Here is a 22,789-nt window from a genome sequence, read left to right as displayed (position 1 = left end):
CTGGAGTACAAACTACATAGTTTTGGTTGTAACCAAGGTAGTGCCACCCAGTTCTGTGGCGGGAAGTGGAAGTCTGTGCGCTCTCATTGCATTGCAAACTGGCAAACCTCCAAGCTCCTCAGCGTGGTCTGTTTCCCCTCTGCCTGTTGCCTTCTGACATTTCCAGGGGCCCCTGCAATTGCCTAATCCCTCCTCCCACTTTGAGATGTTGTGGGGTCCCTGGTGGTAAAGGTGGGCACAGGCTAAAGGGGCCGATGAAGCTCTGTGCAACATCTCATCTGGAATACTTCTCCCTCTCCGTGTGGCGGAAAAGTGACCTTCAATAGGTGGCTCTATTTTCTGGGGAGGCTCTGGCCCAGGCTCCATTTCTTCTGTAATAAAAAAAAGTATTAACAATAAACAATTTCATCTCAACGGTTCATATCATGGACAATGTACTTTTTCATTGCTTCCACGCAAAAAGCTGGGCCTCTGGAGTGCCTACCCCCGATCAGGTGCAAAATTATATGAGCAATAACCAACCCAATACCGAGTTTCTCGCTCATGACGTGATCAGCTCAGCTGGGCTAAGATCTCGAGCCACAAAGCGACGGCTGGACTTCCGCCACTGAATGACTCCCATGCAAAGGCACATGCAGAAACATCCCTATCCCCCACGGGTGCCATGCACCTGCGATCTTGTCATAGCCAAAAGGTAAGCAGAGCAGAGCATTGTTGGACGCACAGATTAGCGTCAACTTCTGAAAAACAGCACACACTTGATACAATAACTCAGTGAAGTTGAGGACAAGGTGTCGGAGGGGCATATTTGTGCGTGGTGATATTTCCATGTGCCACATATACACAGTGTAGTGTATAAAATGCAGCCCCCATGAGTAAAAATGCTTTTACAGTGGTCCCTTGAGATGTGAGTGACATGATTTACGAGTTTTTCGAGATATGAGCGGTTGTTCAGGTTTGTTGTTGCTTTTACTTGCAAGCAAAATTTTGACCGCTGCATGGTGGTAGTCAACGCAACTCAACTCACTTCACAAGAAGCAGCTGTTTGACAGATGCTGTTCTGGCTTTAGGTGTTTATTTAAACTCCCAGTTTAAATTTATTGTCACACTAAACATACAACAAAGAGAATTACACATTCTGTATTCAAAACAACCACATAGCTTTGCCTTCAGAAAGTCAGTTTAGCTTCATGCTAACAAATAATGCAAAACGCCATAGATGAATAAACAAATAGCACGGGTGTCACTTTAAGCGACGGATATTTGAACACAAACGTTGGAGCAATACATTATAGACAGATAATATAACTAAACCTACAGGCATACGATATATTCTTTATCATCTGCGAAGAACAACTAATGTTACTGCAGCCTACAGAAGAGTTGTGACCATCTCCATGTGACGTCCGTATTTTCTATTATACTGCCCCAGTTGACCAACGTGGCACACCAGACAGAGTGGCAAAATGTCCATTGAATTGAAGCAAAAAATGTCTCAAATTCTTTACGTTCTATTGAATTGTGTCATTACCTTTATGTATTAATAAAATAAAATATTAAGGGGGGGGGGGGCTATTTTTCTCATTTCTTTTCTATAAACAGCACAGTTTTCAATCATTTTTTTTTTTGGTAAACTGGAACGGATTCATGGTATTTCCATTCATTTAAGAGGGGAAAGGGGATTTGCGATACAAGTGTTTTGATTTACGAGCGTGGTCACACCACAAATTATACGCATATCTCAAGGTGTATGCTTTTATTCTCACACTCTGGGCTCCACCCCCGCAAGTAGAAGTCTGATGTAACGGCACCAAGCCTGGTCGTCATGGTCCTGTGCCACTGTTCATTGTCTTGAAAGTGTTCCCTGGTTTTGTTAAGCTCTTTACAGATCCTCTTTATGTCATGTATTTTGGGGTTATTTTGGAAATAAATGTTTGTTGATTTTTTGCTGCCTTTGTTCCCTGGTTGCTTTTCCTGCATCGAGGTCCACCTGTCTCCCATTATGTAATAAGTGTGACACAACAGGCCACAAAATGGGTTTATTACTGTAATTGTAGTTTACAGTGGTGTGAAACGGCATTGACTTGCGTCATATGTTGAGGATCACATTTTGCAGGTTTATCTATTGTTGAGGCTTGTTTTTGTACAGTTTGTATTTAATATGAATGTGATGTTCCTTGTTATCAATATAACATTCATAAAATGTATGTGCATAACACTAGATTAATAGTCATGTATTTACTCGCATGCACAATCATACAATTAAGCCCCAAACTATTCATACACTGGCCAAATTTAGAGTTGAAGTGAATTTTTATTTGTTGAATGAGAAATTAAACAAAACGTTGTGTCAATAGTTTTAATGAAGTTTTACTGATAGTTACCATTTTCATTGTTTTATTTTTATATTTTAAAAATTATTTTGTCTTACGAAAAATGAAAAACTTCTTTCCCATTGTATAAATGTATACGGTACCTCTTGTGAAAAAGGTGTACTTTCTTTCCAATATGATATGTAATGCCTATATATATTATGGTACATTTTCACCACTCACCCGAGAATCATGACGTTCTTGCAGGCGCCACCATACCCATAGAAAAAATAAAAAAAATAAAACGGAAAATCCGTAAAATACAAAATATTGGGGATTTTGTTCGGATATTTTCAGATGGGGAAGGGGCCACAATTAGAGATGTCCACATAAAGTTTGGTGACGACTGGCTACACTTTTGTGACAGTAAGCAACGTGAAGTTTTTTTTTCTGTATAGTGAGGGCCTATAGGGAGGAAAATGCTTTACGACACTTTCTTGTATCATTCCCAGTTAAAAGTTATCAATTCACTAAATAGAAATCCAATGACTGTTTACATTGGTATAATTTCTGATTTAATGCGGTAGATTAATACTGAATAATTTTATGGCATCTAGTTTAATAAAGGCATGATGCTGTGTCCCGGTGTCCTGTTCTTTTCATTGTGTGTGGAACAATGAAGTGTTTGACACTAACATACGCTGAATTCCTTCAATTGATAACCTAATTTTGTACATTCCTTGAGTAAGAAACAAAGGTCCAGTGAAAGTTTACCACATGTTGGATAGCGTCGTCTTACTAAGGGCCAAGTCGAGTCTCTCATTTCATTGTATTTTTGATTGTGTTGAAAAGACTGAACATTGCACTTTCAGTTCACTCTTTTTGATTTAGGCATTTGTAGACCTTTTTATTGTTAATATTTGACAAGACTCTTATTTCAGCATGAGCGCTACTTTGAGTCTCTCTGACTGTCACTTTGCGTATGTCCCATAAACCTCATTTATGTCCTGCTAAGATTGGAACTGGAGTCACAAGCAAGAGAGTGGGGCTGACCCATGGGATGCCTGAGAGAAGAACAGAAACTGCACAGTTTCTACCATCTTGCAGCAGCGTCCCACCTCAGCACCCGCTACCCCACTTCCTCCAAAATATTCCCTAGATGCCTGTCTTTTGAGTCAGAACCCATGTTTGCCGTTTAAACACCCTTCATCCACTGGGCCAACAATTAAAAGATAGAACTCTTAACTAATATAGATTTGTATTTATTTTTTTACTTAACATTACTGCTATAGCACGGTGGTGGTCTAGTGTTGTCTGCCTCACAGTTGAGAGTCCTTGCGGGTTTGAATTCTGGCTCAGGCCTAACTATGTAGAGTGTGTTCTCCCTGTGCTTGTGAGGGTTTTCTCTGCATACTCCGGCTTTCTACCGCCTTCTCCCACCTTCCAAAAACATGCATATAAGGTTAAGCCAAAGCTCTAAATTGTCCATCGTGTTAGTGCGAATGGTTGTTTGTCTATTATGTTTCCTGCGATTGGCTGGCAATGAGTCCATGGCGTACCCCTCCTTTTGCCCAAAGTCAGCTGGGATAGGCTCCAGCTCACCCAAGACAACGATTGAGGACAGACAGGATGCAAAATGGATGGATGGATGCCTCATTTTACTTCTGCATATCATATAATTTCATAATCTCTGATGCTGAATTGAAAATCATTCCTTCGGGACTAGATTTGCATCTGAAGTCTCTTCCTAAATTCAAAATGTAAAATATTCTGGCAAAATAGGTTTGAAGTCAAATCAGAGACAATCTGGAGTTTTTAAAATCATCATTATGCCTTATCTAGCATGAGGTGAGATGTAAGCCATTCTTGTGAGCAGCAGAGGATGACTCCACAAGTTTGTTTAGCGTTTTTTATGATTCCGAAACGCAATGACAGTCACAGAAAAGGAAATAATTGCGACAGCTTTGTACTATATGAGCAAAACTATTCAATAAAGTGTAATTCCATACAGGTTAATTTGAACAGGCAGATGCAAATCCACTAATTATATACCAGACAACTCATTAATGGAGCAATACCTATGAAACATATAAAAAGTATGGAATTCCACACATACCTGAGGTTCTACTGAGTCTGCTTTGCTGTCTGTATATAATAAACCAGAGAGCCAAAGCCACGATGGAGCCCAGGCTTGTCAACACCACCACAATCCACAGAACTGGACTCAGGGCACTTGCCGGGTCTGCCCAGGCATCAGGAGATGTGGTTCTCTGATGGAAAACTGGGGTCAACACTATTGGGAATATATTAATAGTATGATAGAATATGTCAACAAGTATAAAACACACACACACACACACACAAACTGTCAGATAGCAGGCCAATATCGTTTTCGTGTCATACGAGTAGGGCAAGAGGACAAAATCTTTTTTTTTTTTTTTAACAAGAGCTATGATTGATAGATATGATGACAATCCTGTAGTTGGGATTCTTAGTCCCAAATGAAAATAATAAGCACTAGAGAACATCATGGCTCTGTGATTCTCACCTGTTGGAGATTCAGGTCTGGTTTCCAGCACATTTGGGATACAGGTGTTGACGAGGTTGTCCCATTTGCTGCCACGAGGACAGTTCTTCTTGGTCATAGCTGCAAACAACAGGAGTAACTTGTACAGATGGAAATCGAAAAACTGCGAGACCTCGTGACGAAGACAACCATTTATCTGAAAAATAACACGGAGGGCCTCACAGGCGTTTCAGTTCCTCCATTTCACAGGAAGGCGTGAATTACATACACGGGTCCCTTGGGACAAACACTCTTTCTATTTCAACACAGCAAAGTTCCTGAGCTGACATTACAAATTTGATATAGGCTTTACATCTGGTACAGTCTATCTTATGTGACATTTACGGACAAATAAAAGTTGATTAGTCTGAACACTACAAAATCATTCACATGGATGCATGCTCTTTATACAGTATGTGTAGCTAAACTCTGTCATAAATGACGATCAAGACGAAGGCAACATCTCACTACTCTACTGTAGCTTTTCTGAAGCGTCAAGTTCTATCAGATGTTTAGCACACTGACCCATGTTGAATATATATATATATTTTTTTTTTAACAACACACAACTGTCAGCAAGCACCAGTGGCAATGTCTACAACTTCATGGATATACAGTTGGCCATTTATGCAGTGCAAAACAAAAGACAGGACAGAACAGGTACAACTATAAAAACTTTATTCATAGAATGTTATAAATGCGCAGCACTGCATCAAAACTCAAGATGAAAGCGTTATTGTAACTAATCTAACCCTGAAACATGCTCAGAATTAGATGCAGTAAGCGCAGTAGAGCCCTGAGATTTGATCATGGACTTGATGGCTTCATTCATAATGAAAACAACAACAATGATGATGTGAGCACATACCTGACTTGTACTTACAGTCTTAATGCATGGTTTTAGCATCTTATAAAATCATTAAGTTACAGACATAATAATTCAAAAGGCATGAAAGCACCAGACTCCCTTCACCCTGAGACATAGTCGCATTGTGTGAAACAGACACATTGATTCAATAATTAAAGTGTAATGGAGAAACTAAAATAACTGCAATTATAGAACGCTAAAAGAACATATTGATTGTCCACTGGTACATATGGAGGCACATTCATTTTAAACGCCTTTTGAGAGCACCAGGTGTCCTAGCCTGTTTAGGACTTAAGGCTGGAAGAGGCTAGGTTTCATCCTGACAAAGCTGAAGTTGTAGTACTGTGGCAGACCCTGGTGGCTAATGCTGCTGAAATGATCCCACGTGAACGGCGGGAGTCCATCCTGCGTCGTTGGCCCGTTCACTGCTTCCACGCGGAACTCCCCCGCCATTTGGAAATCGGTGACCTGCTCACACAGCAATAAAAAAAAAAAGAGCTGAAAAGGCACTTTGGATCTTCGAGAAGCCTGCTATGAGACCTGCCTTAGTGTCATAGCAACCGCCCGGTGAAGGTTCTTTTGTCTTCAGGTCGTTACGACAACAGATGGACTTGCAGGGGTCACCTTTAGAGTATGGATCCTTCTTGTAGTCTGACAACAAAAAAATGACAGACAGCATCACTGGCATGTGACAGAGTTTCATTCTACGTTGTACATAAATGCATCTGAAAAGGTACAAACAGGTTGCCCCTGCGGAGCATAAGCGAACTAAGCACCGGCTCAGGGCCCTGCGACCACTAGAGCAGAAGAGAGTGTGTGTGTGTATGTGTGTGTATATATATATACACACGCACACACACTATACTATACCATGTATACATATTGGGCGGAGCAGTATTGATGAAGAACAGAGGAACAAAACAAAATTGAATGTTTGAATTAAGGTAGTTGACTATGATTTATTTTTCCCCATTCGGTTTTGGTGAAGGTTTTTATGGCCAGTTGCCCTTCCTGACTCCAATCCTCTGATTTACCACCCAGAGGCTAGGTAAACTTCATAAATAATAAATCTGATTAATCAGACTTTAACAATAAATGCATTGTACTAATACTTGTTTATTTTTGGTACATTTAGCAGGCCTATACGATATTCACTATCCCACTTAGTGATTTCTCACTTGGAATGTTGTGTAAATCAACCCAAATCCACTCTATATAGCCCTCTGTTATTTTTAAATTTCATTTGAAATTTATTATACTCATTATAATCCCATCCATCCATCCATTTTCTGAGCCGCTTCTCCTCACTAGGGTCGCGGGCGTGCTGGAGCCTATCCCAGCTGTCATCGGGCAGGAGGCGGGGTACACCCTGAACTGGTTGCCAGCCAATCGCAGGGCACATACGAACAAACAACCATTCGCACTCACAGTCATGCCTACGGGCAATTTAGAGTCTCCAATTAATGCATGTTTTTGGGATGTGGGAGGAAACCGGAGTACCCGGAGAAAACCCACGCAGGCACAGGGAGAACATGCAAACTCCACACAGGTGGGGCCAGGGATTGAACCCGGGTCCTCAGAACTGTGAGGCTGACGCTCTAACCAGTCATCCACCGTGCCGCCCATTATAATCCCTTCAGGGGAAATTCAACAATGAATGATCAACAATCAGTATTACTGGCAGAACTAGAGGGCCCCAAAGTAAAATTGTCCCATGGAGGCAGGGGCCTGCTCTGCCCCTAGTGTACCCCCATTGCAAAACCCAAAGCAAAAGTTCATGCGCCTGCCGAGGACGTGAGCGCATGTTTATGTGACATTGGCTGTGCATTTAAAGCCTACAGTTTGCGCAGTTTGTTGTTTTAATGACCTTTTTCACATTTGACATTTGGATTCAAAAATGTTTTGGTGAGGATCTGGGATAAATGTGATGATTTCATTTTCACTGTTTGAGTCAACAAATATACTGATGGCCTTTTTTGCACGGTACAGCTTCTTCCCCTCGGCCATCAGACTCATGAACACAAAATAAGCCGGTATCAATGATTATAACTTATAACCTAAACCTATAACCTTATTGCGCACTGTTTATTCTTATTGCACATTGTTTATTTTCTTCTCCTTTGAATTGTGTTTCAATTATTACCATGTATGTTTCATGTTGTACCATCGGACTGACAAAAATTCCTAATGGTGAATGTACCTTTCACTGACAATGGCAATAAAATGGTTGTGATTCTATTGTACATACGCAATATATATCTAAAAAAATCTATTCACACATCTTCTGTACCATTTATCTTGTTCAGGGTTGTGGGGAGCTGGAGCCAAACCCAGCTGCCTTCAGGCGAAAGGCGGACGACACCCTAGACTGGTCAACAGTCAATCACAGGGCACATATACAGACAAACATTCACAATCAAATACACACTGTATGAGCGCTGAATCCATTGAAGTCAGGCACGTTTGCAACTACACCATCAGTGACTCCATATAAATGAATTGAAAGCGAGGGTCTGTTCAGTCGTCCAGGTCATGGCGTCTACAAGCTGTTGAATGGAGAGAAACTTGGACTTTCTAGTTTGACATCTCATCCAAAATGATTAATCAGTTCTGAGACTTTGGTATATAACTGTCCCCGATGGGGTTGGAAGTCATCCTCTTACGCTAACAGTTGAATAATGTTGTGTGTCTGGGAACTCGCAAATGCCCTGTTTCTGGACCAATTGCAGTGGTTCTGGGTTAACACAGAATTGTTGAATATAACGGAAAACTTGCCTTTTAACATGTCGTCAGGAAATGTTAAAGACTGTGCTTGCGCTTCCTTTCATGAATTGCCAAGCGTTTGCTCAAGAAGCTCAAAACACATCTACAGTATTTGCTCTCCTTTCAACTGTTGGTGGAAACAGCTGTCAAACCCACAACTACATGAGCAAATCATTAAGACGCTTAATACCAGCACTATGTGTTTAATTCCAAAGTGAGACAAAAACCCACCATTGAACCTCATGATGTGTTTTAAAGAGTCCAGGTCCTTGACATCAGCTTGGTCACGGCGGAAGATCTTGGCTCTGGGGCAGAGATCATAGGAGAAATCCTCTCCATATTCTTGCCACATCAGCTCATACCCACTCAACTTGTAAATGTTCCTGTGGAAGGGAACGTTGTAGGACGGCCAGTAGCCTACACAAAGGCAGGTCAAGTCTTCAAATGTGAAAAGAAAAACAAACAGCTTTGACTAGCAGGTCTCTTCTTACCTCGGCGCAGTACTTGTGTCTGGTCTGAGTGCTCCACCAGGCCGGGGATCTGCTCCACCACAGTCAGCGCACCATCAGAAATACTGTGGCCCAGCTTCACTTTGCTTCTGTCCAACACCATGTACTGGTTGTTGTATGTACCTGCAACAGTTTGACAACAGTGGAAGATTTTTAGACATTTTAGCGTACAGTAGATCCATCCAGCTAGTTTCTATACCTCGTGTCCTATCAAGGTTCACGGGCTGCCTTGTATAATGCTTGATCCACTCACCAGAGTTGTACTGAGAGAAAATTTTAGCCCACTCCTCTCCTGTATGAGCCAAACCGTGAGCCACTCGAACCCTCTGCCAGGCCAGCAGGCTTTTGGGGGTGATCTTGTCAAAGAGGGAGGAGTTGAAGACATTGTTGGTGGTCTGGGTCATCATGAGACCACTCCCTAACAGGTAGAAGTCATCCAGGGACACCAGGAAACCTGCGAAAGGCATTCAGACCTCTCATAGTTACGCAACATCACTTTTTACAGCAATTCTCTTAAGAGTACTAGAGAATTCCTCGTGCTTACCAGGGTAGCTGCTGAAAGAGAGTTTCCCAGTGGCTGTGTCGGGGTCGGCGATGTGGAAATCCCAATGTTTGTAGATCCGCATGGTGGCTGCGTATGTGTACCAACTGGAGTGGGCAAAGAGGAGGTTCTCAAAACCTGGGAGCATCTGATAAGACGGATCAGAATAGAAGATTTCAGAAATTAGATTGGATGTAGAATTCGCATGCGTTCCTCGTGGTGTTTCTCTAGGCAGTCCGGCTTCCTCACAAAATTCACAAAAACATGCATGTTGGGATAACTGCAGACAATAATTGTCTGTATGTGCCTTGCGATTGACTGGTGATCTGTACGGAGTGCACCTGGCCTCTCACAAAACATCAGCTGGGATGAGCTCCAGCCACCCACATGAGGGTCAGTGGTATGAAAAATGGATAATAAGGTAAATACAATATGCTATAGTATAATACAATATGGTACAATATATTTTTAGGCACAATTTACTTTTTGGCCAAAATGATACAATACATTAAGAGAAAGTATGCGCTGGCAGAAAAATAGCATACCAGTTGACAACCTAGTTAAAACAAAGTCCGATATGACTACATTCAGTAGGTAGATGGTTTTTACTGCCACGTATATAAAATATACACCCTAAACTGGTTGCCAAATATACACCCTAAACTGGTTGCCAGCCAATCGCAGGTCACATACAAACAGACAACATTCGCACTCACATTCACACCTACGGGCAATTTAGAGTCCCCAATTAATGCATGTTTTTGGAATGTGGGAGGAAACCGGAGTGCCCGGAGAAAACCCACGCAGGCACGGGGAGAACATGCAAACTCCACACAGGTGGGACCGGGGATTGAACCCCGCTCCTCAGAACTGTGAGGCTGACGCTCTAACCAGTCGGCCACCGTGCCACACCTAATAAAATCGAATAGGTAAATCCATGAATGGTGAACCTGCAATATGCAACTTAGTTCTAAGGGCAAAACATACAAGATAATTTGTAGTTGTGTGTGAGCGCTTTTGTACAACCTGCTAAAGATGCAAATGTTGCATCCCAATTAGCGCCCACTGGCCCCTGACCTTTATGAGAGCCGAGCAGTGTCCCATCCCTGGACGTCTGAAGTGTTTGAGTGGAGGGGAGGTGGAGACCAAGGCCGGAATCAGATCCAACAGGTCTCCGACTGCATTCAGGAATTGAATGGCAAATAGGGACAGTGGCTGTGGGAATGACAGCAGATGTTCAGCTTTTAGAAAACCAAGAATCCAACAAAGTAAAGGTCATTCAACTTAATCACGGGAAATAATAAAATGCCAACACGATGTGCATATTGCCCGAGTTTTATAACCTCAATGTGATTGAATGTGAAAATAATTATTTTATAAGCATTAATCTTAAGTGTGTTTGCTGTACTTCCCCCAATACTGCAAGCCAATACTTCATATTTTTCAGATCAGCATTTCTCGTTCTTTTAAAAAGTATTCAAATGGTGACATTTTTGCTTTGTATGGATAGTTCCTCCTTCTAAAGAAGCCTCAGTGTTTTACAGCTTTGATTTGCATGTGCGAACTTGCACTGCTAAAACTATAAGAATATGATCGTAACACCTTTTTCCCTTGTCTCTTGGCCCATTCTGCAACTCCAGTTTGCAGGCCGTCCATCTGGGCAACAATGAAACCTGCATGTCTCCACAGAGGATCAGAACTGTTCCTGTTCACTTGTACTCTGGTCCAAGAGTCCTGCTGCCTTGGCGAGCCAAGCAGAGTCACATGTTGTTCACACCTCAATGTTGTGATTCCAAGCACTCAAAGGTCAACATGCCAAAAGGTATTGCATGTGTAGAGAAGCTTGCAGTGGAGCAAATGTCATTGCAGACTCACTTCATGAAGCTCTGAACCAGACCCAGGATGTCGGGGTCATGGATGAGCTGAGGGTACATGTTGGTGTAGTGATCTATCATCTGTCTGGACAGAAAACATGTGATAGAATTATAAAATAGAATGCCACTGAATAGAGGGTAGACCTCTGTCAAGGCCAAACAATAACTTGGATTAGATGATCAACCCACCGATGAAGGCAACAGCAGTTTGCCAAAACATGTCAGGTAAATTAACAAAGACCTAAATGGTATAAGTACCAAAATTGTACTCCTTCGCTGTTTCCACCTATCCCTTCTATAAATCAGGTCACTCATTTCTATATTTCCAACTCGAATCCTTCTGAAGCTTCTCATCACACACAGGACAGAGATGATCACTTCTAGTAGTTGCACATGCAGGCCAATGTTCGACATGGAGCGAGTTTGATTTCAAATAACCGGTAGTGTTCTGTAGGAACACGTGGTCATGTCCGTTATACTTACTGTGCAGTGAGAAAGCCTTCGAGGAAGCCCGCCAAGAAAAAGGTGACCTCATCAGTCTCTGATGTTTCTCCGTATCCAGCTCGGATCTCGAGGACACTCCAGCCTGTACTGGACAAGGTGTCATTCAGGAAGCCATATGCGTCCCCATTTAAATCCAGGACTCCGTCCTTCAGCACGACGGTCTTTTGTTGGGCATCCCAGTACACTGTAGCTCTTGTCAACTCTGGAAGAAACACACCAAATGCCATCAAGCTGTTATGCAGAATGATGTTTGCCAAAGTTACCGTATTACAAAAGTTTGGCTGATGTGCGGTGAGTATCAAGTGATAATTGGTTTTGTGCAGATACTAACAAACAACTGGCCACAATAATAGGTACACCTGTACAGTCCAGTGAGAGCCTGTCTGTCTTTTTACTTAACCTTTCAAAATATTACTTTATTTGTTGATTGTGGTTGTAATTTGCAGTAGTGTGGAACTGCACTGCATACACATACTTAATATTTTGCTTTCTCATGAAGCCAGGAGTGGGAAGTAAAGTAGTACACGCACTTTGTTACTGTACTTATGTAGATTTTTCAAATATCTGTAGTATGTATGTATGTATTTATTTATTAGTTTTACTGTGATACATAATGTACTGGATACACACATACAAAAAAAGGTATTGTCTCATTTATTATAACTGATATTGGTATTTATTGCTAACTTATATTGGTATTTATTAGTGTAAAATAAAAGAAAGTTAAAAATGCAACATTTCAGAGGCAGGAGCCTCTCGATATTTCACAATTATTCACACGTTAACTGTCATGTGAAAGAACAGAAACGACAGACGTCTTTACACAAGCACATAACAAAGTCCCACTGATTTATATGACCTACTTACTTACCGCCCGCTGCAGAGGAGACGGTCAAAGCAGCATTGAGTAACACAAAAACACACACACTTTTTAGAAGCATAGCTCCACAGAGTTAAACGGCTAGTCCGGCATAGACTATAGAAAACAATGAGCCGACACGAGAATGAGCAAGGAAGTGATCGGGAAAGGTTGAGGACAGCCCAGAACGACTTGACGTGATTTCGGATGAAAAAGAGACGCCTGGTGGTACAAGACGGAATAACACGCCGTGGGTCTCGTGATTGGGGATGAGACACATTACCATGTTACATTCAAGGACACAGAAGTGATGAATGCTAGCACATTAAATTATCGCAGTCGCTATTAAAATAAAAATAAATAAAAACAACCCACCCCAGATGGGACTCGAACCCACAATCCCTGGCTTAGGAGGCCAGTGCCTTATCCATTAGGCCACTGGGGCTTATAACGTTGTTGTAGCCATGATGTAATATATAAAGGAAAACTCCCCGGTACGTCCCACCAAAAAAAATTAAAATAAAATAAAATAAAGAAAACAGCAAATGAATCCCTTTAAACCCATTTATTCTGATAATTACACACTGAAAAAATTAACTTTCCGTCAAACCACAATAGCTGATGAAAACAAACAATGAACTCAAAACACTAATGCACAACCTTTTCCTGGTTCCCAGCATACCTATGACCTAATCAACAAATATATTTTCATAGAATAAGCATTTTTGGCAAGAGGACAAAGAACACACAAAGTGGTAAAAGTTAAAATAATGCAGCAATATTTCCCTTTCACGTTCATATTTACAAGTTGGATTTGCATTTTTATCACGTGAGGATTCAATATCTTTTCCAATCCTATAAATAGTAAGATAGTATTACAAGTAGTGTATGGTAACAGACAGAATGATCTGCATTAAAGACTTTGGTGGCAAAGCTTTACATGAGAACCTTTGCCATGCAGCTTAAAATGTGCCAAGAAAACATTTATAACAATTAAAAATGAGAGGTATAACAGCTATGGCACCACCTTTTGGTCCAACTTTGTAGTAAATAAAAAAAAATAATAATAAAATAAAACAACAACACAATCACTAGTAAACATCACTGATACGGAGTACACAGCGCAGTTCAGACCCACCACATTGACACAAGATTAAATTAGAAGGCACAACTCAAATTCGATGAGTCCTACTCTGCAGCAGCAAAACACTTTCATAAAATTCATATTCTGTTGCCAAACTCTTTCAGAAAAAAAATGATGGGTGGAAGAAAATTAATTAAAAGAAATATATACCACAAAGAACATTAAAAGAGAACATAAAGGACTAGAGCAGTATGTTTCAGTAGTCTTCACCCATCTCAGGTGCTGATCTCCCTTCTGAAAGTCAGTATGTTAAAAGCACATGATATCATGGAGCGGCTGAGTCAGATGGACTGACTTCTTCATGTCCACCATAAAAACACACAGTGACCATTCATACATCATCGATCAGCTTCTCGCTTCCGTTCTCTGCCTGGATGCCTTCGCAGGTTCCTCCTTCCTTCGCTGCTCCCCCACAATCCTCCGCCTCCTCCTCGTCAGTGAAAGCAAACGACTGGCTGCTGTAGTTGATGGTTGTGCGGGAGAGGTCCACCTCGATGGGAAACACGTCAGCCTCCTTGAGCACGGCGTAGCACTCGTCGTAGTAGCGGGACATGCCTGACACGAAGCGCTGGAGCTGGAAAACTATGTCCTGGACTAGACGGGACAGAGACGAGAGGGATAATTCAGTGACAATTCACCCCAAGATGAGAACAATAGTAGACTAGCCAACGACTTGAACGCACCTCAAACAAATACAATCATGCAATGATTTCTTTGTATTCTTATGTAACTAAGTCCAAAAAAGTGTCGTGACTTGCTTAACAAAATCAGTGCCATTGACTGCTTTAGAAGTCAAGTATCCATGTTAACTGGGAGGGCTGGCATTGAATGAGTCTTAATAAGGACTATTTAAACTGTGGAGTATGTTTGAGGTCAGGGGCAAAGTTCCTTTTTAACTAAACGAGAGGATGACAAAGTCAGACAAAACCATCTGCCTGGGATAAGAGAAAAACATTTGGCAAGACAGAGCACAGTCAATGTTTAGTGAAAATAGTTGCTGGGACGTGACTCACATAATTTCTTACGTGTAAAAGAGATGAGCGACCACTCGGTAAACTGCCTTTGCTGGCTGTTAGTTTTTTCAAGAATAGTAAATCATCTATAAACTGATCGATGGATCCTAGATATTATGTAAGTAGTTTCAACTCTGACAATCATCCAACAATATATATCAATAAAAGTCCACAAATAAAAGTGAAAGAGTATTTTGGAAATGAGGGATTCCACTGTCTAAAAGGCTAAAGCACCGCTTCTATTGGAATTCACAATGCAGGTTTACTAGCTGAATGTAGATAGACTTGTACAGGACATACAGGAAATAATAAGATAAATGTAAAAATAGAATCTCTTCATGTTTCCATCCACTAATAGGAGGGGGTAAAAATGAGAGAAAAATCTGCAACAAACCATGTTTCTGATCCAGAAGTTCTATCTTCTCCAGTACGTCTTTCCTCATCTTCGCGAAGCGAGCCCGAGCCTCCTGCCGACACCGCAGAACCAAACGGTACTCGTAGTTCCCAGTACATACACGATACAGAGGTTCTCCCATAGCCTGTTGAAAGAAATGACCCGACAATCAATCAAAGATGCGCGTCGTAGTTCCAAATACTATGATAAGGTTAGTGGTCATCCTTATAGGCATTTCTCATTATATTTTATAACAGGAACAATAACTCACAATGCTGCTATATTCTTCATCATCCATTTCCTTCACCTTTAAGCAGTATGACTGCAAGACAAAAATATTTTTTGTTTCATATGTCAACTGACCATAACCTACTTTGGAAATTTCACAGTTGGACAGAATGCGGTCAACTTACCAAATATTCAAACTTCACATCCAGATACTTGCGAATAGTGAGCTTTGTGTCTGGTATGGCCTTGTGAAGGTAGGTGTTCAAATCGTGGAGCATCTGCACAGCAAAATGTCCCAGATACACAAAAATACCACTAACTCCCACATACTTGAGATTCTGTGTTAGCAATTTTTCAGATTTATTTAAGAACCTACCCTTTATTTGCTGAAAATCTAGTCTATTTTCTAAGTTTCTGCTCAGGGCAAAAACAATAACTGTATTACTCTGGCGCCATCTAGTGGAATGTTGTTGTTACATTTTATTAATTGATTGTGCTTTTCATCTGTATTTGAGATTATTTTAGGTTATCATGCTAGATACAGCAAAAGAGCAGTCGTTTAAACTGTACTCACGGGCTTGATGGTCTTTAGTAACTGAATGCCATACTTCTCAATGCTGCGGTGAGCATCTGCAAACTTAACAAAAGCTTCGCTGGCTGCAGCTTGAGGCTCTCTCACTCCGATGACAGAAAACACGTCTCCAAATGCTGTGAGTTGAATCAATCAATGCATTAGACAATGTACATGCTACGTTGGGAAATTATCAACTCCAGTCTTCACCTCTGTGGGTTTGTGAAAGCTCAAAAAAGGCTCTGAGCAGTCGCTTGGTGTGCTCCATCAGGCCTGCAAGGAAGCAGAAAGGGCAACTGAATTAGCACACTTAAACACAAAATGACTGGTTCTCTTTTATTCGTGCGATTAGCATTTTGTAATTAAACATTATGGATTGCTATAGAACACATGCTCATTGTAATAAATCTCTCCACTATAGGAGCACAGGACCAAATAGAACTAACTTCATAATACTCAATATTGTTCTGATTCTTTACCTTTGTAAAGCTCTGCCGTTTTCTCTAGTTCTTCTAGTCTTTTTACAAGTCCATCTGCACATTAAATGATTATGTTAGTAAATGAATGAAACGACCTTTAGTGTTGAGTTTATTTATTGTCTCACCGTTGCATAAAATAGCTCGACTGAGCCCGAGAGCATCTGCAGTGCCAGAGCTCATATTCTCCACAAGCCGATGTTTGACTTTCTTCAGCACTGAAATAATATAAAATGGCTGGTCCAAGTTAATATGGGGAATCAGAACACAAACATGAAAAGGATGGGTGTGTCAGTGTGTCGCAAACCTATATCCAGAGATTTTCCCTGTTTTGGATCTGCTTGCAATTTGTTGTAATGGATTACTGCTTCACCCTGACAAATCAGATAACAACAAAATACATGAAATAAAAATAGATGGTCCCTCACTTGATGTGTTTATGGTATCAGAATGAGGAAGAAAATGTGGTAAGTGATAAATGTTTCTGATTTATTAAAAAAAAAATAAAAATAAAAAAAATAAAATCAAGTCATAGCTGACCACAACTGTGTCCCACTGGGTATCCCCACCAATTGTTTATGATCCTGTATGTGTGCTATGAAAGTTGAAAACATTTCCAATAATAAGGTCAGCAACAATATGCAACGACTTCATTTTCTGATCAATTTGCTTTCTTCTTACATATAAAATGACTGGCCACTATCATGACACACACATGCACAAGCTAATGAGATCAAATGTATCAAATATTCTGCCTTCACAATGACTATAATGACCAGAGAATCTAATTAAAAGTGTGAACACATATTACACAATGACAATTTCTCTTTGCCCCCATCCCATCCACTTAGCCGTTCAGCAAGAAAAAATGGGCAGTTACACCCATGGATCCATAGTATCCCCTGGGATTGAAAAACAAATAAATCCAAAAAGCTACTACTGCTCAATATAGGCGATATTTTAAAATGTGTCATTTTTGTTAACAGACCAGTACTGCCAGTGAATTAACAAATATTTTAAGATCTTCACAGTGGGTAAATTTGGCTAATTTTGTCTAATTTTCCTCTGACGTTTTTAATCTGACTGAAAATTTTAAGATCACACGACTTAGCACGTATGTTTGTGTCTTCTCAGAACTCTCTTGTATGTCAGTCGTCTTTTCTATTGAGACTCAAAGTAAACTAGGGAAGTTTGAAATCATTATACTGTAACTTCATGATATAATATTGAAATGAAAAGAAATATTGGTATTGAATGGGAAACAACAGGAAAAGGTAATCCTTTGATACACACACTAAACCCGTCATTATCCCAGTGTTCAGGAAGTCATCAAATTCCCTGGTCACCGACAATGGATGGCAAAAACAACACAGCAACTCTGCACATATTGTGCTGAGATGCTTTACACTGCATAACAGTCTCGTCCCTGTTCACTGAAGTCATTTGGCACTGTCGGAACTGTTCTTGCTTTACAGTCAAAGCTGGACTCCAAACTGTAAGTAATATTTTTTGCTTCTTTTATTTCTGTGGCTTTAGTTCATAACTAGTACAATGTTTTTAATTTTGCACAATGGTCTCCTTTGCAATACTACCTAGTATTCAATTAACCTACTGTATCAAATACCACACATTTCATACCGTTGTCAATGTCATATAATAAAAACTATGTACATAGAGTAATTACCAGGGGACTGCCATAGTGTAGTATACCTGTACAGCCTGAATCATCTTGGCCACTTCCACCTTTGTCTTTCCCTTTACTGGCTTGCCATTGACACCAGTGATTTCATCACCTGCTGCAAGCATCCCTTCCAGAGCTGCCGGTGTGTTGTCAAACACCTGAGAAGCCAGAGGTAACATTTCTAGGAAGGTACCATTATACTGAAGCGTAGCATTTCCTTTATATTTAAAATAGGATAGGAGCAATAAATGTAATATTTGTCAGACATACTTTATTGAACTGCACCTACCTGAACAATATAGAGACAGGGACAGTATTGTGCACCTCCACCAATGCTTATTCCAATCAGGTTATTTTTATCTTTTTTAAGACACACAGTCCCAGGTACTGTTGGTATCCCTCTGTAGTAGAGTGAATGAAATACTATGAATGCAATATTATAAATACAGCATGTTTAAAAAAAAAAAAAATTAAAAAAAAAAAAGTGCAGTACACTAACTGCCAAGAAACAAATTTGATCTGTCACTACAGATGGTCTTGTGTAAGAAAGACATTTTATGCCAAAGAAATTATGGGAATTGATGCCCTAAAATATGCCCTATACTGTACACCACTTGGACAAAAAGACACTTTGTTTCAAAGGGGCAAGGAGATTTTTGCAAGTCAAGTATAAAAACTGGGCTGAGAACTGTCCAATGCATTATTATACACTGGAAAGACGCTGGTAAGCCATTACCTTTGAAGAAATATTATTGATCATCGTGATCACTTAAATGTTTGGTGAAAACAAAATGTTAAAAATCGTTAACTGGAACTCACAGCTACGTTTAAAAGATTAATATCCTAAGGAAAATCAAGGATGGTGAAATAAGAACATTTCAACACACATGAGGACAACTTCACCATTGGGAGCTATGTAGCTTTGAGGAAAAATAATATGAACTAACTCTGTGGGGGAAAATGCTCAAATAAAAAGTGGAAAACTGTCCGCAGAGTGATTTCTTTTCTTAAACGTAATGTTAGAGAACAGAATAGATGGTGAACTCACAATTTATCCTCCTCTAATTCAAAGTCCATGTCTGTAAACATAGCAGTCTCACACCTGCCCTTGGAAAAACCTGTTAGTGATTATAACAACAAACATTGGAGAGTTGAAAAGTGTTCACCAGGAGACAACACTAAAAAGCTCATTTTAACACACAACGAACATTTTGCGGCTGACAACAAAGCTAATTCAATCCGTTTAATATGAGAGAAACTACTGTTGCAAATGTATCCCCGAAGCTGCTAATTATGAAACAGATAAGTGGGCATATACAAATTAAAAGCACGGATAGGCGTGTAGCATGTAATAAGAAGCGGGAGGAGGACGTAGCCAAATGAGTGACAATTTCTAACCGCGGCTAATTAGCTGCTAGCAAGTACTTACGCGACAGGGGGATCGATCAGAACATTCCGTGTTCTCAGTAAAACAACAAACCTTTAGCGGAATTAGCAGTAGTTCCTCAAACACAGACAAGTGTACAATGCATTGCTACGCATATATGGCAACGCGTCGTTTGCTAAATTGTTCGGTTTTGTTGGAAATATATTCATCTATCCCGAGAACACCGTTACTGTTTGCTTATTAGCGTCATTTCCGGCATGTCGAGGAAGTCTGTCATGGAAATTTAACGATTCTTCAGCGTCATAATTCTCAATAAAATAAATGTTACAGTGATTTAATGTAGATTAATGTAAATATTGACATAACGTTTCATATAAAAACACACGGTAAAGCATTAAAACATTGTCACAATTACGAGTTGTTGTTGCTGTATATTTGTGACCCCTAGAGGGAGGTAAGGTATCCATCCATTATCTGAGCTGCTTCTCCTCACTAGGGTCGCGGGCGTGCTGGAGCCTATCCCAGCTGTCATCGGGCATGAGGCGGGGTACACCCTGAACTGGTTGCCAGCCAATAGCAGGGCACATAGGAACAAACAACCATTCGCACTCACAGTCATGCCTACGGGCAATTTAGAGTCTCCAATTAATGCATGTTTTTGGGATGTGGGAGGAAACCGGAGTGCCCGGAGAAATTCATGAGATAACATGTCAGCCAATTCAAAATATAAACTAAAATTGAAAATTATTCTGAGTCAAATCATGAAAGTGAAAAACCTACTCAAATTTGCTGTGAAATGTTACCAACTGGCACGGTGGACGACTGGGTAGAGCGTCTGCCTCACAGTTCTGAGGACCGGGTTTCAATCCCCGGCCCCGCCTGTGTGGAGTTTGCATGTTCTCCCTGTGTGTGGGTTTTCTCCGGGCACTCCGGTTTCCTCCCACATCCCAAAAACATGCATTCTAGGTTAATTGACAACTCTAAATTGCCCGTAGGTGTGAATGTGAGTGTGAATGGTTGTTTGCTTGTATGTGCCCTGCGATTGGCTGGCAACCAGTTCAGGGTGTACCCCGCCTCCTGCCCGATGACAGCTGGGATAGGCTCCATCACACCCGCGACCCTAGTGAGGAGAAGCGGCTCAGAAAATAAATGGATGGATGTTACCAACTTCAATTCTCTTGTCTGCTTGGTCTATCCAAACAGATACTAATTTTTGTTTGGAATAGAAAGATATATATTTCCTTGAGTTTTCTGGTAAAGGCTAAATGTTACATTAAACTAAATGTTATCTTTGAGCATTTGAAGTTGTTACTGCAAATGGCTGTTCATGAATTGTTCCATAAATCTCAAATATTGAGTATGTGCTTGTGGCAGTACAAACAATGTTTTACTTGCAAAAACATTCTGCAAGCTAATTATACTGTTTTGTTTTATTTGCTTTCACTGATGGTAGTTATATTTTTAGCTGTCAAATATTTCATAAAATATATATTTCCTTATCCACATGTTTGCTGTAATTATGACTTTATTACTGCATTTAGCATGCAATTTAATGTGTAAATTTGGGTTGTATCGCCACCGTAGTGGAGCTTTTAGTGGGCTGGTTAAATTAACATGCAAACTGTAGACACTTTGGTGCCAAAATAATTAAACAATGTCCTTCTGACCTTTGTTTAGCCACTTTTCCAATCCTTTTAGAACAATGATATATTTGCATTGAAACACCTGATTGATTGGGATGATATGATCATTGTTTGGTCTTATTGTGGAATTGTGCATGTGCTTCACATTATAAACAGAAATGAAACCCCACAGTCACTCATTTGTGTTGCAGGAGAGAAGAATCATCCTTCCGTTCTCAGTACCTCAGAGGCGGCTTAACCAACACCCATAATGAGCATGGTGAGTTTATTTGAGTGAGTCTTCTTTTCTTCAACATGAATAGATTTAATAGTTGGGGAGCAGGCACAACCATGGGATGCTTTCATTTGTTTTAATTTAATTAATTCTCAATCTTGTTTCTAGAAACTTGAAATGAGCAATATGAATCTAAAAGTTGGGGATCAGCTGAAAGTAAAGGGAGACATTTTGCATGATGCTCAAAGGTAAGATCCACAGTAATATAGTTCTTCTCTTGTCTATGAACTGTATGTTGGTAGAATAACAAACATTGTATAATCAACATTAAGTGCTACATCAGTCTTATAAAGCTTATTGATTATTTGGATTGATTATGTGTAGATGCACTGAAGTGCAGTGTTTGTATTCATTTCCTAATTGTTTCAGATTTCAGATTGACCTTGGCTATGATTCAGAAGACTTGGCTTTGCATTTCAACCCGCGTTTCCACGATGATACAGATGGAGCAGTTATTGTGTGCAACTCAAAGATTGCTGGTTGCTGGGGCGATGAGAAAAGGGAAACACACAACCCCCTGCACAGAGGCACACATGTTAAGGTGAGGTCGTGTGATGTCATGACAGGAACATTTTCATGCCAGGACATTTCAGAAAATTTGCAAGGATGTATTAAAAGAGCTCATTGCAAAATTAAAAAAATACATCCTAGGGGTTAACTTGAGAAGTATGTTTTCTTTTCCAGATCGTGTTGAAGTTAACTGGTGACATGTTTGAAGTAGAACTTCCCGATGGACGTGAAATCCAGTTTCCCAACCGTGCCGACATGGCAGTCATCAACTATGTCAAAATCACAGGAGACTTTAAAGTTACTTGCGTGAAGATCTGTTAAGATATAAAATGCATAAATTGAACTCTCACTTTTTTGTTATTATGAAATGTTAGTATTCCCAACTTTGAAGCCAATTCAACTTCTGTTCTTCCCTACATTGGGAAATACAGTATGTGACTTATCTACAGGACACAGCGCTTTGTTTACCAACTCAACAGCAGATGCCAGGCCATTTCCAACTTACCCACAAAATAAATCCCTCTTATGAACTCATTTCTCATTTAGACTGCTTTTGATAAACCATTCAGTTCATGCCAAGCTTAAAGCACCAAAGTTGATACACTCTTGATGACATTAAAGTACGAGTTGCACTTTACATCTTGTATCTCTGTCTTTGTTTTATTAGATTGA

At 40.3% G+C, this 22,789-nt stretch overlaps 4 protein-coding genes and 1 non-coding gene across 8 annotated transcripts; 1 reads left to right on the top strand and 4 right to left on the bottom strand.

Moving 5' to 3' along the window:
• Positions 1-2: 2 nt before the first annotated feature.
• Positions 3-5,010, bottom strand: LOC133466111 (uncharacterized). 2 transcript variants are annotated; one of them, XM_061749487.1, is made up of 3 exons: positions 4,861-5,010; positions 4,429-4,605; positions 3-371 (listed from the first exon to the last, which is right to left on the bottom strand). In XM_061749487.1, exons 1-3 carry the CDS (start codon positions 4,955-4,957, stop codon positions 13-15), a joined length of 633 nt encoding a protein of 210 aa, XP_061605471.1. In that variant the 5' UTR covers positions 4,958-5,010; the 3' UTR covers positions 3-12. The 2 variants fall into 2 exon arrangements, with proteins under 2 accessions (XP_061605471.1, XP_061605472.1); XM_061749488.1 differs by having other exon boundaries at positions 4,429-4,582.
• Positions 5,011-5,539: 529 nt separating this feature from the next.
• On the bottom strand, positions 5,540-13,004 carry plbd1a (phospholipase B domain containing 1a). Its single transcript, XM_061748688.1, has 11 exons — positions 12,809-13,004; positions 11,917-12,139; positions 11,435-11,518; positions 11,162-11,300; positions 10,637-10,774; positions 9,563-9,707; positions 9,272-9,472; positions 9,001-9,141; positions 8,741-8,926; positions 6,291-6,397; positions 5,540-6,214 (listed from the first exon to the last, which is right to left on the bottom strand). Exons 1-11 carry the CDS (start codon positions 12,876-12,878, stop codon positions 6,038-6,040), a joined length of 1,611 nt encoding a protein of 536 aa, XP_061604672.1. The 5' UTR covers positions 12,879-13,004; the 3' UTR covers positions 5,540-6,037.
• Positions 13,005-13,168: 164 nt separating this feature from the next.
• On the bottom strand, positions 13,169-13,241 carry trnar-ccu (transfer RNA arginine (anticodon CCU)). The gene has a single exon. It is a non-coding gene; the product is annotated as a tRNA-Arg (tRNA).
• Positions 13,242-13,346: 105 nt separating this feature from the next.
• Positions 13,347-19,949, bottom strand: pick1 (protein interacting with prkca 1). 2 transcript variants are annotated; one of them, XM_061748689.1, is made up of 13 exons: positions 19,733-19,949; positions 19,352-19,421; positions 18,593-18,704; positions 18,333-18,461; positions 16,930-16,996; positions 16,751-16,840; positions 16,626-16,679; positions 16,357-16,419; positions 16,150-16,283; positions 15,761-15,853; positions 15,619-15,669; positions 15,348-15,492; positions 13,347-14,534 (listed from the first exon to the last, which is right to left on the bottom strand). In XM_061748689.1, exons 2-13 carry the CDS (start codon positions 19,390-19,392, stop codon positions 14,272-14,274), a joined length of 1,242 nt encoding a protein of 413 aa, XP_061604673.1. In that variant the 5' UTR covers positions 19,393-19,421; positions 19,733-19,949; the 3' UTR covers positions 13,347-14,271. The 2 variants fall into 2 exon arrangements, with proteins under 2 accessions (XP_061604673.1, XP_061604674.1); XM_061748690.1 differs by having other exon boundaries at positions 19,784-19,949.
• On the top strand, positions 17,959-22,754 carry LOC133465672 (galectin-1-like). Of its 2 annotated transcripts, XM_061748698.1 has the most exons (6): positions 17,960-18,117; positions 18,404-18,475; positions 21,525-21,592; positions 21,716-21,795; positions 21,977-22,148; positions 22,292-22,754. In XM_061748698.1, the coding sequence occupies exons 3-6, from the start codon at positions 21,584-21,586 to the stop codon at positions 22,436-22,438; spliced, it is 408 nt and encodes a 135-aa protein (XP_061604682.1). In that variant the 5' UTR covers positions 17,960-18,117; positions 18,404-18,475; positions 21,525-21,583; the 3' UTR covers positions 22,439-22,754. The 2 variants fall into 2 exon arrangements, with proteins under 2 accessions (XP_061604683.1, XP_061604682.1); XM_061748699.1 differs by lacking the exon at positions 18,404-18,475 and having other exon boundaries at positions 17,959-18,117.
• Positions 22,755-22,789: the final 35 nt, after the last annotated feature.

Source organism: Phyllopteryx taeniolatus, chromosome 16 (genome assembly GCF_024500385.1).
Source record: "Phyllopteryx taeniolatus isolate TA_2022b chromosome 16, UOR_Ptae_1.2, whole genome shotgun sequence".
Classification (NCBI taxonomy): Eukaryota; Metazoa; Chordata; class Actinopteri; order Syngnathiformes; family Syngnathidae; genus Phyllopteryx; species Phyllopteryx taeniolatus.
This window is presented reverse-complemented; position numbering and strand designations above follow the sequence as displayed.

What these genes read in the sequence shown, in the direction of transcription:
- LOC133465672 (XM_061748699.1), top strand. An exon ending in ATTTTGCATGATGCTCAAAG is followed by an intron (nt 21,796 to 21,976) that starts GTAAGATCCACA and finishes TAATTGTTTCAG; the next exon opens with ATTTCAGATTGACCTTGGCT. An exon ending in ACAGAGGCACACATGTTAAG is followed by an intron (nt 22,149 to 22,291) that starts GTGAGGTCGTGT and finishes TTTCTTTTCCAG; the next exon opens with ATCGTGTTGAAGTTAACTGG.
- plbd1a (XM_061748688.1), bottom strand. Translation starts at nt 12,878, where the DNA reads ATGCTTCTAAAAAGTGTGTGTGTTTTTGTGTTACTCAATGCTGCTTTG. An exon ending in GAAGGCTTTCTCACTGCACA is followed by an intron (nt 11,519 to 11,916) that starts GTAAGTATAACG and finishes TTTTCTGTCCAG; the next exon opens with ACAGATGATAGATCACTACA. An exon ending in GACACAAGTACTGCGCCGAG is followed by an intron (nt 8,927 to 9,000) that starts GTAAGAAGAGAC and finishes GCCTTTGTGTAG; the next exon opens with GCTACTGGCCGTCCTACAAC.
- pick1 (XM_061748689.1), bottom strand. Translation starts at nt 19,392, where the DNA reads ATGTTTACAGACATGGACTTTGAATTAGAGGAGGATAAATT. An exon ending in GAATTAGAGGAGGATAAATT is followed by an intron (nt 18,705 to 19,351) that starts GTGAGTTCACCA and finishes ACTCTACTACAG; the next exon opens with AGGGATACCAACAGTACCTG. An exon ending in ATGAAGAATATAGCAGCATT is followed by an intron (nt 15,493 to 15,618) that starts GTGAGTTATTGT and finishes TTCTTTCAACAG; the next exon opens with GCTATGGGAGAACCTCTGTA.
- LOC133466111 (XM_061749487.1), bottom strand. Translation starts at nt 4,957, where the DNA reads ATGACCAAGAAGAACTGTCCTCGTGGCAGCAAATGGGACAACCTCGTC. An exon ending in CAGACCTGAATCTCCAACAG is followed by an intron (nt 4,606 to 4,860) that starts GTGAGAATCACA and finishes TATTCCCAATAG; the next exon opens with TGTTGACCCCAGTTTTCCAT. An exon ending in CAGACTCAGTAGAACCTCAG is followed by an intron (nt 372 to 4,428) that starts GTATGTGTGGAA and finishes TTTTTATTACAG; the next exon opens with AAGAAATGGAGCCTGGGCCA.